Source organism: Lethenteron reissneri, chromosome 72 (genome assembly GCF_015708825.2).
Source record: "Lethenteron reissneri isolate LAM-NWPU_2019-01 chromosome 72, ASM1570882v1, whole genome shotgun sequence".
In the NCBI taxonomy this organism is placed as follows: Eukaryota; Metazoa; Chordata; class Hyperoartia; order Petromyzontiformes; family Petromyzontidae; genus Lethenteron; species Lethenteron reissneri.
Window position 1 is genome coordinate 2,820,877 of NC_083850.1, and position 13,506 is coordinate 2,834,382.

Here is a 13,506-nt window from a genome sequence, read left to right on the forward strand (position 1 = left end):
GCCTTGTTCTACTCGATCAACCAAAATGAGTACAATGTCGGTCATACAGGAGTGTGATTTCATTCATGAGTAGTATTCACACAGCCCCGATGACACTAACCTACCTAAAGTTATGGTTAAACAAAGTAATCTTGAGTGACTTAATTCTCAGCTCAAACATGATCATCGTAATCATTTCCAAAGACGTGTGGGGTCCTGCGAGAGCAGGTCCTAACTACAAACAGCTGGGCAGCAGAATCAAAAGTAGCTGCGTCGCCCTCGAAATGTGATGTTGCTGCTGTTGTCGCTGCTGTTGTTGCTGCTGTAGTTGCTTCTGTTGCTGTAATATACGCAGGGAGGTGGTGTTCCGTGATGGGATGACGCCTTTGATCAAAGACTGATCAAACTTAACCAATTGACGCCCTTGATCGTCGCATTTGATCAACTCTGATATTGTATACTCTCACATGTTAAGCTCTATCATAGTGAAACATAATATTATAACCTATGAACTACAACCTATGCATTGTAACGCTGTAAAAGAATATTATCTATTGGGTTTCACTCCCTCGTCGAGAAGGCCGCTCTCTTCCTTTTCTAAAGTTACACGCTAATTTCTATGCATTCACTTTAAATCGAGGACAAAGTTTTTCCATTTATTCAAAATAAGCGCACAATTACACACTGAGATGCACTTACATATTCATGCATGAAGCACAATGGGCACATTACCCTTCGGTATGTTAATATACATGCGGATTGTACCTTCCAAAATTAAGAATCGAATGCAAATATCCTGAAAGACAAAGGATTGGATCCTAGGGGGGGAGTTATAAGGCGGCTCAGAAGCAGAGCTCAATGCCATTTCGAGAGGGAACTTGATGAGGTTGGACGCTCGACTCGTCGCTCTGCTGATCGTCCTTCAACCGCGAGACAACGCAGCTTGGCGAGCACAATTGCTGTGTCGACAGTTAGGCGACTTTGCGTTCGGAGAGTTCGTGGCGACATCTTCAGACGGGTTTCAGACACCGATATATAGTGAATCTCCAAGTAAGTGTCTATTTTCGGGGATAAACTCTTAAACGTTTTCGTCGTCAAATTAGCGGGATTTTTTTGCGTCTCGGTTAGAGTGTCGTTCTTGTTTTAGCAGTTAACAAAATCCAAAACTCAACGCTAAACATCCTTGCGGCCGATAGCGTACTTTTGACTCAATAACACTGCTGCTGTTATTACGCTCACATGGAGCAGAGACGCTCTCCACAGCCCCACGTCCACGGAGGCAAGAAGTCCTTCAATTGCTCTGTGTGTGGGAAGACATTTTCACGGCCATCACATCTTCAGATTCACCAGAGAACACACACGGGCGATAAGCCATTCCTGTGCCCTTTGTGTGGGAAGACATTTGCACACTCGTCAACTCTTCAAAACCATCAGAGAACACACACGGGTGAGAAGACGTTCTTGTGCCCTGTGTGTGGGAAGACATTTGCACACTCATCAACTCTTCAAACTCACCAGAGAACACACACCGGTGAGAAGCCGTTCTTGTGCCCTGTGTGTGGGAAGACATTTGCACAATCATCAAATCTTCAAGCTCATGAGAAAACACACACGGGCGAGAAGCCATTCCTGTGCTCTGTGTTTGGGAAGACATTTTCACACCCATCAAATCTTCAAGCTCATGAGAAAACACACACGGGCCAGAAGCCATTCCCGTGCTCTGTGTGTGGGAAGGCATTTGCACGGTCATCAACCATGAACAAGCATCAGAAGGTCCACAATGATAGGAAACTGAAATCAAAAGCTGAAGTTCAAGGTGCTGCAATGAGTCCTGAAGATAATTCCACCTTCGATCCCATGCAGTTGGATCCCGAGAGATGGCTGGATGTAATGGAGTGGCTCGAGAGTCAACCAGAGAGCTCGGGGTGACTGACAAAATATTATGTCATGTGGTTATACCTTTTAAGCCGTATCGAGTACTTTTGTGTGTAATTTTGACTATTTTAGTTTTACAGTTTGTGAGAGTTTAATGACGTGCCCAGTGGTGGTTTGTAATGTTATCGGATTACTTGCCGAAGTGGTGTGATGAGCACTGGTTGTGAGAGGGTTCAATTGTAGTCGTATATGTTCCTGTTGAGCTAAAGTTGGAATGCGTCTGTAGGTACATCTTTACTCAACATTTTAAAGATTTTTGTCAAGTGTATGGCTTTTTTTGATTGGTATTAATCGATTTTAGATAGCTGATTTCAGGATGTACATTGATGACGCGTTCGTTGGATATATGGCCTTGACTTCAACATATACGCACAGTGAACAAACGTGATGAACTAATAAGGAAATCATGGGGAATGATACTTTAACGCTTTGGTATTCCTAGAACGGAAATGGTTTGCATTGTACTGGAAATGTGTGAACATAGGACATAATAAATATTCCCTTCGAGTTTTGACGTAAAAATGATTGCAGATGAATAAAAACGTATTTTTACAAATGTTTGTCCGTTCTTTATTTTATAATGTTCCTAGCAATAACATGTTAAGCTAATTTCAGGTGGAGGATCACCGTCACACAAGTGTGCCCATAACCGGCAGTATCTTGGCTGTCTACGCGATTAACACGTGTTCCTTGAGGTGGAAAGGTCCCCGTAGTCAATCGTTCATCAACGTACCAGTCACTAATCCCGAAGTATGTCGGGGATAAACTGAACTCTATAACATGTAAACTGTAATACTATAAACGATAACACTAAACATTAAACGATTATAAACTAGTGTTTTAATTTATAACCATATAAACGGAGGTAAGGTATTATAATATCATTAGAATCATTAAAAGCAGTGTGGTCATATAAGAATCGCACTATGCTCATATGTATGTAAAGTGTACGTGCAAAGATCGGATAAAAATTATTACAATTACAACATGGTCATATGACAATCACGATTTTCACTGCTAGATGTCATCGAATAACAAAAGACGGAATATATTTATATAAATACACGCACAAACCCATTATAAACTCATGAGATTATGAATCGTTACAATTATTATAACAATCACAAATTGTGACAAAGCGAAATTCCCACAAGCAAAACACCACGCTCACGTGACGAATTTTTAAACAAATTGCTACACTCAAGTGACAGAACTTAACAAAAAAACGCCGCAATAAAAAGAACAAAATCTATGGACAAATCCTAAAAACAGACAACACACGCACGTTAGTAGCTGTTAGAAGAAAACACCACCGAGCACCTTCAACTATTCACATACAGCCCCAAAGAGCCAACTCGTAAATGGGGCGGTATATGACAACCTTCGCTGCTGTCGACGGGGCCAAGCAGCGAGTGTTTAACTCCATTGTTTCAGAATCCGTGTCATCACCCGGCCACAGCGCCTTAGCCAAACTACATCTCTCGAACAAGGCAGCCTTCCCTATGCTGTGTATATTAGCAGTTTATTTTCGGACGCACTTGAAGATAACAATTCGTCTAGAAAAGGCAGGCGACTTGTTCTACCAACACGATTTCAATTTATATCCGAAAGAAGTATGAGTTCATTCATGAGTAGTATTCATTAAGCCCCGATGACACTAACCTACACACAGTTATGATTAAACAAAGTAAACATTAGTCGCTCATCCCAGCTCAGACATGATCATAGCAATTATTTCCAAATCCGTGTCGGGTCCCACGAGAACAGCACGGCCACAAACTCTCAGATTGAAGAAGAAGTCGCTGATTTGCCATCGAATGGTTTCGTAGCTGCTGTAGTTGCTTCTGTTACTGTTATATCGGCAGCATGTTGGTGTCCCGTGACACCAACCTACCAGACCAACGCCATCGATCGACGTCTTGGATATACTCTCACATTGTAAATTCTCACACTGTGAACTTTAACATTATGAACTTCAACAATGGTAACTTAAAAACATTCACATATACAGTAATCTAAAAATTACTGTAAATTAGTATTGTTAGTAAACTCTAAATTTGTGAACTCTAACAATATAACCTATGAGCTATACATTATAACACTATACAATAACATAATTAACTAGTGTTATAGATTAGAACAACCTACATTGAAGTGTGATATTCGAATCGCATTCGAATTACTCGAATCACTCCGTGGTCCTCTTCGAATCACACTACGGTCGTAAGTATGTAACATGTCTGTATGTAACATATCTGTTTGTAGTAAGTATATGTGCATGTAACATGTATGCATGTAACATGTATGTATGTAACATGGTACATGCATGCATGTAACATGTATGTATGTAACATGTATGTATGTAATATGGACGTGCGAACCAAGGGCGGGATATGTGAAACGGAAGGTGCAGGATCAGGATGGGATTAAAATTACTTGAATAACACTTTGGTGGTATTAGGATCAAGCTGTCCACTGCTGGATGAATGTTCCATCTCAATGGAATCAAATAACAATATTCAGTATGAATATGTTAAATAATCGCACAAACCCAATATTAGCCCGTGAAATAATGAATCGTTACAATTGTAATGACTCGTTTGATAAAAGTATTTAATCAAAGTTTGTTATCCCATCACGTAACACCACTGGAACTGAAGCATATTAAGCAGCAACAACAGCAGCAGCAGCAACAGCAGAAGCAGCAGCAACTGCAGCAGCAGAAACTGCAGCAGCAACTGCAGCAGCAGCAACTGCAGCAGCAGCAACTGCAGCAGCAGCAGCAACTGCAGCAGCAGCAACTGCAGCAGCAGCAACTGCAGCAGCAGCAACTGCAGCAGCAGCAACTGCAGCAACACAAGTCTGACCTTAACCGGCAACGTCTTGGCTGTCTCCACCATCAACATGTGTTCCTAGAGGGGAAAGGTCCCCGTTATAAATAGTTTAGCAACGTTCCGTTCCCTAATTCCGAAGTATACTGGAGATCACTTGTACTCTAAAACATGTAAACTGTAACGCTTTAAAGATAACATTAAACGAATATAAACTAGTTTATTTTATATAATTTATAAGACCGTAAACGGAGGGACAGTATTAGAATATCTATACTCTTTGGTTATTTCGGTAAAGTCACGTAGGTATAAATAAAACAAAATAAATAACGACGTTTCGGACGCAACACAAGCGCCCGAAACGATGTCTGCAGCAGACATCGCGCTGCTCGCAGCAGACATCGCGGATATCGCGATTCTCACCTGAAGACGGGCGCTTGTGTTTCGTCCGAAACGTGATTTACTTTGTTTTATTTCTACCTACGTGACTTTACCGAAAGAACCAACGAGTATTAATTCCTGCAGTCACGAAAGCTTCAAATCAATATTAGAATATCATTAGAAGTATTATAATCGCAATGTGATCGTAATAGAATCACACTGCACATATGTATGCATATTACATACATACATACTATGGTCATATGTATGTGGTATGTATGTCCGTTGGACATGCGAACCGGGGGTCGGATATGCGAACTGGGGGATTAGGATCGGATTAAAATTATTCGAATTACACTATGGTCGTATTAGAATTACACTGAGCTAGAATGTATGTTATATGTAGATGCACATCGGGAGTCGTAAATGCAACCTGGGAGGTGCGCGGTTTAGAATCGCATCAAAATTATTATAATAACAACGTGGTTCTATTAGAATCACGCTATCTACTGCTGCTGATGTTCGGGTAGGGGCCTCCGATTCGGGCTCAGCTCTTCATTTACTCGCCTGGTTGGTGCCATGGGACGTAGCGTCTCATCCGACAGGCGTTGCAGCAGCTGGGTGATGGCATCCGTGAGTTTGTCAACTTTCTCTTCAAGTTGAGGCCGTCTCCCTCGTGGTCTCCTCCCTCTGCGCGTGCTGTGGGTTGCTCATGGCCGAGTTGGAGCTGCATGTTGAATAGGGTGTAGACGTTATTTTAACAATATATTTAAGGACCGTGTTGTGTTTAAAATGCGTCTCGACAAGGAAGGTGACTTGTCATACACGGGCAGCCAAAAGTATTACACTTTCTGTCATTAAACAGTGTGAGTTCCTTCATGAGTAGTATTCGCTGAGCCATGATGACGCTAATCTACATACAGTTATGGTTAAACAAAGTAATATTTAGTCACTTAATTCTCAGTTCAGACATGATCATCGCAATCATTTCCAAAGACGTGTGCGGTCCCGCGAGAGCAGGGCCCGGCTACAAATAGCCGAGCAGCAGAAGCAGCAGAATCAGAAGTAGCAGCGTCGCCCTCGAAATGTGATGTTGCTGTTGTTGTTGCTGATGTTATTGATGCTGCTTTAGTTACTTCTGTTGCTGTTATGTGTCTGGTGGTTGCTCATTTACTCATCAACACCCATTATCATTACCGATCATCATTATCACTATCAACTCACCACCACCACCCAACCATCACAACCAACATGCATCATAACCATCATCAATCATCCATCATCATCAACACCCATAATCACAACAACCCATCATCATCACCACCCATAACCATCACCACCCATCATCATAACCTCACTAATCATTACCACCACCCATGATCATCACAACCACCCATTATAATCACTACACATTATCATCACCAACCATCATCATTACCACCCTTCATAATCACCACCCATCATCATCATCACCACCATCCATTATCATTATCAAGAAACATCATCACCACCCATCATAAATTAAGAAACACACACAGCTACAAACATAGATATGTAACCTGACACAGACATAGATAACACACACAAATAAACAATCTCATTAACAACTTAATCATAAAAAGCCCTAATTACCAATGCCAGGATAGGTGCACACAGACAAATCCTTTACACAATAATAATTTACATGGAACTCAAATTCACACTTAGTACAACCACCTCACTCACTTAAATATAACTACAGATCAATAACTATACTACAAACCTGAATTTAAAAGTAAATAAACCAATGTTATGGTGTTTATACGCTTGAAATGTAATTAATGAAATGCAAGTTAATAATTCCTATTAAAAAAAAATAACTACGAAACAGTATGAAGCCTGAGGCCTAGGTATATGCCAGGCCTGATGGCCAGGCATCGCTTCAGTCCTCGCCGCAGTAACGGCGACATCAAAGACAGCACAAAGCGAGGGGGCAAATGTTTAATGTCGAACCGAGGGCTCTGCTGTTTCCGGTGACGCAACCACCCGCACTGCACCACGTGGTGCGCCCGCCAAGCGCATGGGGGCGGAGCCTCGCTGTAGTGACGTCACCTCTGTTACGTCATAGCCACGCCTCCACCCGCAGTCGAGAGGAATGCGCACGAGTGAGCAGCAGCAGAAGAAGCCTTTGCAGAGCGAATCGTCAACGAGGTGAGCGTCCCTGTGGGAACCTCATTTGCCAGTAAAAATATGATAATTGTTTTTTACCCTTCTATCTGGCAACAAAACTGACACCTTTTTACAGTGCGCCTTTTGGCGTCATCAGGTCCAACCCATGTGAGACTAGGCTCTAAGGAAAGCTGTCTCGGGTGTGGACCAATCAACTTCAAGGACAGTGCACATTATCAGAGTTATGTTATTTTGTTTGTATTATGACTGCAGGTATTGCGGTCTATGCAAACATGACTCCTTGTAAAAAGGTGTCAGTTTTGTTGCCAGATAGAAGGGTAAAAAACCAATTAACGTGAGCGTCCCTGTTGACGATGTGTGTTGTTAATTTTTTATTGCACGTTTTGACTACAAACTAAAGCTTCATTATTTTTGTGTATGTTGCTATTTGGATTTTCTGCAACCAAATTAGGACTATTAGTTAGGTTACTTGGCATGCTTTGATATGTTGCTGTTACTGTCATTGTTTAGACCCAAAGCAAGTCAACATTTAAAACGTTCATAACTAACCTGTTTAAATGTCATATAATATGATTAACATATCTATAATGATCGTGTTCTGATTGCCTGCATAATTGTGCCCTGCATTACATGTATTGAATGTTATCCAACACGGGGGAGGAGTCTACCTTTTAGTTCAGACCCAAGCTGCTGCCATAGACGTCTCTTATCTGTGATGTCACAGCCACATGGGCGGTATCTCTGACATCACGTGACCAGCGACATCATTCTCGGGTTATAACAAATGATTAAAGTATTGTCATTTGACCCCAATGACCTACAAGACATAGGGGGGCCTTTATCAAGCAGTCGATTAATACAAATGGGCTGTGCATCAGCATGCTTGTCTGGATTAGAGGTTAAACATCACGGTTATGTCTGGCGATTATGTTTAATACAATAGGCAGTTGGAATAAACATGTTCGCGTGGGTGGATGAGTGAGTGATCTGACGCACGCATGAGTGGGCAAACAAGCGAGTGAGTGGACTTGTAAAACAAACGGCACGAAAGTGATTTGATTGGTACAGCGAGTGGTCAAATTTGTAATAATTGAGAGGATGAGTGATTCAAAAGGCTGATAAATCTGAGCGTTTTTACAACCTCCCCAGGCCCTCCAACATCAAACAGAAACTATTCCTTCCCAACAACATGGACAGACAACGCAAGTGGGCTGACATCTTGGAGGAATATGATGGTAAGTCACAGTTACCTGCATCACGTGGCTTTTATGATGAGGAGGCAGCTCCCTGATTAATTATTTTTAGTGGACGTGGCTTGGTGGTGATGGGAAGAGGTAAACGGTCAAGGGTGGCAGACAGCATGGATTTAGAGCTGCGTTTCATCCATATTGATTTAAATGGGGGTCTCAACTTTATGAAATTGATGATCTCAACATGCTTACAAAAATATGACTTGTAATGTTTTACTGCCATGTGACTAATGTTTCTCAACAGTAGGTCATGTTATGTGTTAAGAGGTAATTACAAGAATCTCAGAATTAGTTGTGTGAATATCCACGTGCTTCGTTCTCTAATACATTACTCGTCCTTTGAATTAATTTTGTTTTCCGTAGCCAGGGAGTCATGGCGCCAATCGACCACGTGGGGGGACATTATGGATGAAGTGGACCCTTTCCCAGGCCAAAGCTATGAAAATCGTTCCCCAAAGGTGTGTATGGGGTCTATGGGAGTCAAACACCACATTCTCTCCACACTCCCACACCATTGCACCAAAACATCACTACACCTCACATCACCACACAATCTCTTCACATCACCACCAACTCGATACAATATACTCTTAGTTTTTTCGGTAAAGTCACGTACGTGACTCTTTCTTAGGTTTTTTCGGTAAAGTCGCATACGTGAGTATGAATGCTTGCAGTCACGAAAGATTCAATTCGAGAATCAATACAATAGCATAGAGCCTCATAAAGCGCCAATACCATCACAAGGCACCGTCTCTCCAGAACATTCCACAATTTCACCTCTCCGTATCACAACACCATCTCCCAACACCATCACTCCATCTCTCCATAATCACGTCATGCCATGAGATAATGTGCATGTTTGCATCCGTACATAGATGTGCCAGTATGCATTTTTGTTCGTCTATGTGCCCGTCTATATTTGTGTGCCTGCGAGAATAGATTTTGTCCTGAGTGCGCATGTCTGAATGATCATGTGCTTATCTTCGCGTGAACAGAGGAGCATTGGGGAGGTGAAGAACGTCAGCGGAGTGAAGCGTCTCCAGGAGGACAAGCGCCTTGCGAAGTTGAAATGCACAATGGAAGAGAAGCGCCCCAATGAGGTGAAGCGTCTCGCCAAGGTGAAGCACCAAACGGAGCAGAAGTGCCTTCAAAACAAAATCCTCAACGACGTAAAACGCGTCATGGAAAAGCGCCTCCTTGAAGAAACGCGCTTCATGGAGGAAAAGCGCCTTCGCGAGGTAAAGCGTCTCAAGGAGAAGCATCTGGAGGAAGAGAAGCGCCTCATAGATGTGAAGCGGATCAAGGAAGAGAAGCGCCTCATGGAGGAGAAGCGGGTGGAAGAAGAGAAGCGCCTTGTCGAGGAGCAGCGCCTCATTGAGGTGCAGCGAGTCGAGGAAGAGAAGCGCCTCATGGAGGAGAATCGCCTCTTTGAGGTGAAGCGTCTCATAGAGCTGAAGCGTCTTGAGAAAAAAAATAAGCGACTTGAGGAGAGGCGCTTTCGCAAGGTGAAGCTCCTCGAGGAGAAACGTCTCATTCAGGAGAAGCGCCTCGTTGAGGTGAAGCGTCAAGAGGAGGAGGAGGAGGAGCACTTGATGGAGGAGCAGCGTCTTGTGGAGCAAAAGCGCCTCGAGGAAGAGCAGCGCCTCGCCAAGATCGAGCGACAATGGCTCCAGACCGCTACCACCAGCAGCAGCACCACTACTACTGACACCACCTCCACCACCGCCGCCATCGCCGCCGCCACGTCCTCCAATCCTGTGTGGGGCCCAATAGCTCCGAGCTTTGGAGAAGAGGGCTTCCAAGAAGATAAAGCAAACTCCGGAGTCGCTGAGCTACGGTAAAGCACTCTGCGTGTGCGCCCTGTGTGTTTATTTTTGTTATTTATTGCCATGCTTCTCACGCAGCATCAGCCTTACTCGGTCTCAAGACTTTTTTTGAGGAAGATTCTGCCAAGTTTGCTCGCATTTTGCAAGAAAGTTGCTACTGTTTGCGATCCAAATTGAACGGTTTGCATTGCTTGTGTGGGTTTAGTAACAGGGAGAAAGCTGCAGAACCTGCCCAGAACAGGTGGCTGCATAATCCACACGGAGCATGTGGCCAAACGTGGAAATCAAACCCAGGTCAATGTTGCTGTGACGCACAGGTGATCAAGCCCTGTCGCGCTCTCAAAATTCACAGACACTGCAAACCCCACGTGTACATTCTGCTATACTGTGGACAGATTTATTTTTCATAACTGGTTTCTGAGTTAGACCACATAACGAAGTGGGCATATCTTCACCATGTAACCCTCCATCCACTGAGATTTTCGCTGTCTATCGCCTGTTTCCAGGCCAGCTGCCAAGTCGCCTTGTAATGCACAGCGACAGCTACCACTGATAGGGGTGTCCAATTTTAAACGCGATGAGATGAGAGATGCGAGAGGCTCATCGCATGCAATGCACTCTGAGATGCCTTCGACGTCCAGGGAGGTGGCTCTCTCGACCACGAATCACTGACGGATACTTTTTTAAAATCGTGGATGTGTTGAAGCGACCAAATGGCCGTGCACTCATTCTTCACCATTACAGTTCAGATCTTGCTTCCCGCCTTGGCTATTATTGCTGCTGCATTGACCACACAGATACACACCCATTCCGTCACAGTGGACGTTCAGGATCTCTATCGATGCCATTTGAAATGCTTAGGACATTATGTGCAAGGGGTCAATTAGAATATACATATAGAAAGTTTCAATCTAGATTTTTTTCGTGACTACAGGGATCCATACTCTTTGGTTATATCGGTAAATTCACGTAGGTATGAAATAAAATAAATTTAATTAAATCACGACGTTTCGATGGCCATGTCTTTATTGCAAGAAAATGTATTGCTGTGGTTTTCCCACCTTATGATGATTGCTTGTGTTACAATCTAAACGTTGTGATTTAATTTATTTTATTTTATACCTACGTGACTTACCGAAAGAACCAAATTATTCAGCTAAATTTGCACAGCAACGCCACCCACTACTGTGAAACTACAGCAGTCTGTGTGAGACACAGCTGCACCTATCCCAAGGATAGCCTGGCGCCATGAGAATTACAGCACCAATACTAAGCACACTCACTAGCAATGTCGTTATTGCTGTTTCTATTCAGCTCGAATTAATCCGCCACACATTCCACCCACGGACGATGCCTTCATATCCGCCTGCCCGCCGTACCTTTCTTCATTATTGACAACTTGCAGCTCAGCACACGGCAGATGCCTGCGCAGCGCGACTCACGACCTCCTCTCGATACCAAGATCCAGGATGGTCACGTCTACGCGCCGCTTCTCGGTGGCAGCCCCAACAGTCTGGAACGATATCCCTCTGCACATTCGCAGCATCACCTCAATCGCCTCCTTCAAGAGACACTTAAAAACTCACCTCTACAATCATGCTTTTGAGCGACTCTGAGCTTGGCTTCGCGCCTCTGAGTTGCGGCCACTACGTCTGCAAATTTGCGCGCGTTACAAATTGAACTATTATTATTATTAGATGGCGATGTCTGCCGTAGCAGCAAGGTGGAACGGTGTCGTGTTTGACAGACAACCATCACAGTTTTACCATGTCTAGTGGTGGTCTCCCTGTTACAGGTTGAGTCAAGACTAAGAATATGCAGTCTATTCTTAGTCTTAAGCCTCACCTTACCATATTAATAAAAGTGTAATGCGGTTGTAAACGGCCCTTCTGAGGTGCCGTCAGGGGGGGAGGAGTTAGGTCACGTGGGGGGAGAGGGGTTGAGTATAGAAGGAGGGGAACCGGAAGAGCAGGGGGAGTGACTGGGAGCCAGGAACAGAGGAAGGCCACGTAGGGCGAAGCGGGGTGTGGCGAGATCGCCACGAACACGGGGGAAGCGAGGATCGGCACCGTTGGCCAGCGGTGACCGACCCGAAGCAGCAAGGAGGCTGCAGTCAGCAGCGGGGCTGCACAGAGAGAGTGGGCAGCGGGTCTGCATACAGTGACAGCCAGAGGGTCTGCACATAGGGGTAGCAGCAAGTCTGCAGGGAGGAGGTTACAGTAGATGAAGCAGAGAGTCAGAGGGGTGAGGAAGCTATAATAGCAGTGAATAGCCGGGGGCTACAAATACAGGAGTTATAACAGAGTGCCGTGTGGGTAAAGACGTGAACCTGAATAAAGACACGAAGACAGAAAGAAGTGTTCGAGTCCTTTTATTACACTGGAGTCAGAAGTGAAACGGCATGGCGAAACAACTGAGGAAGAAGAATATCCCATCTCCGGCGTCGGCTTCATCATCGGACGACGACGATCTTCCTCCTGAGGTCGGCTTCACTTCGGCGGAGGGAGAGATCCGTGAGGGCCCGGGTGTGGAGGAGGTTGCCGTTGCGCCCGACCCATCTGCGTTGAAGGACGAAGATTTAAGATGGACCCGGATGGCGGAGCAACTGGCGACCCTAAAAACCGTCATCACGGAGTTGTGTGACCTTGTCACGCCAAGGGCGGCGTTGGAAGGTGATGGTGGTGATCGGCAGGAGCCCGGGTCGTCTTCGATGGCGCCGCCATCGACCACGCGGCGTGAAGACGCCATCTTGGGCGTGGCGCACCACGGAAGGCGGGAAGCCGCCATCTTGGGGCCGCCACGAAGATCGTCCGCCATCTTGGCGACACCGCGTTGCGACGCCTTGCTGAACTTGCCGCCGGAAGAGTCGCTGACGGACGGAAGCAGGCCAAGGAGCCGCAGTCGTCACCTTACAACTGTTAAGGAGTTCTCCATCGGGGGCGATTGGAGTGCGTTCGCTTGTCGATTTTTGGCGGCGGTACGAACGGCAAGGTGGACGGACGCCGAGGCGCTGGAGGTGCTTCCGACTCTCCTTGACGATGAGTCTGTTCGTTTTTTTCGCTCTATAAAAGCTGCGAAGAAGAAAACATTGCGTGGAGTGTTCGACGAAATGGCGGACGCGTACGAGCCACCGGA

The 13,506-nt window shown here is 44.8% G+C and overlaps 1 protein-coding gene across 1 annotated transcript in view; it reads left to right on the forward strand.

Annotated features, from left to right (window-relative positions):
- Positions 1-13,506, forward strand: part of LOC133361320 (zinc finger protein 585A-like) — a gene marked incomplete at its 5' end in the record, with an annotated part of 114,865 nt that overhangs the window by 89,688 nt on the left and 11,671 nt on the right. Inside the window, one exon of the mRNA XM_061580257.1 lies at positions 1,255-1,713. Within this exon, the coding sequence (XP_061436241.1) occupies positions 1,255-1,713 (459 nt within the window). The remainder of the gene's footprint in view (positions 1-1,254; positions 1,714-13,506) is intronic.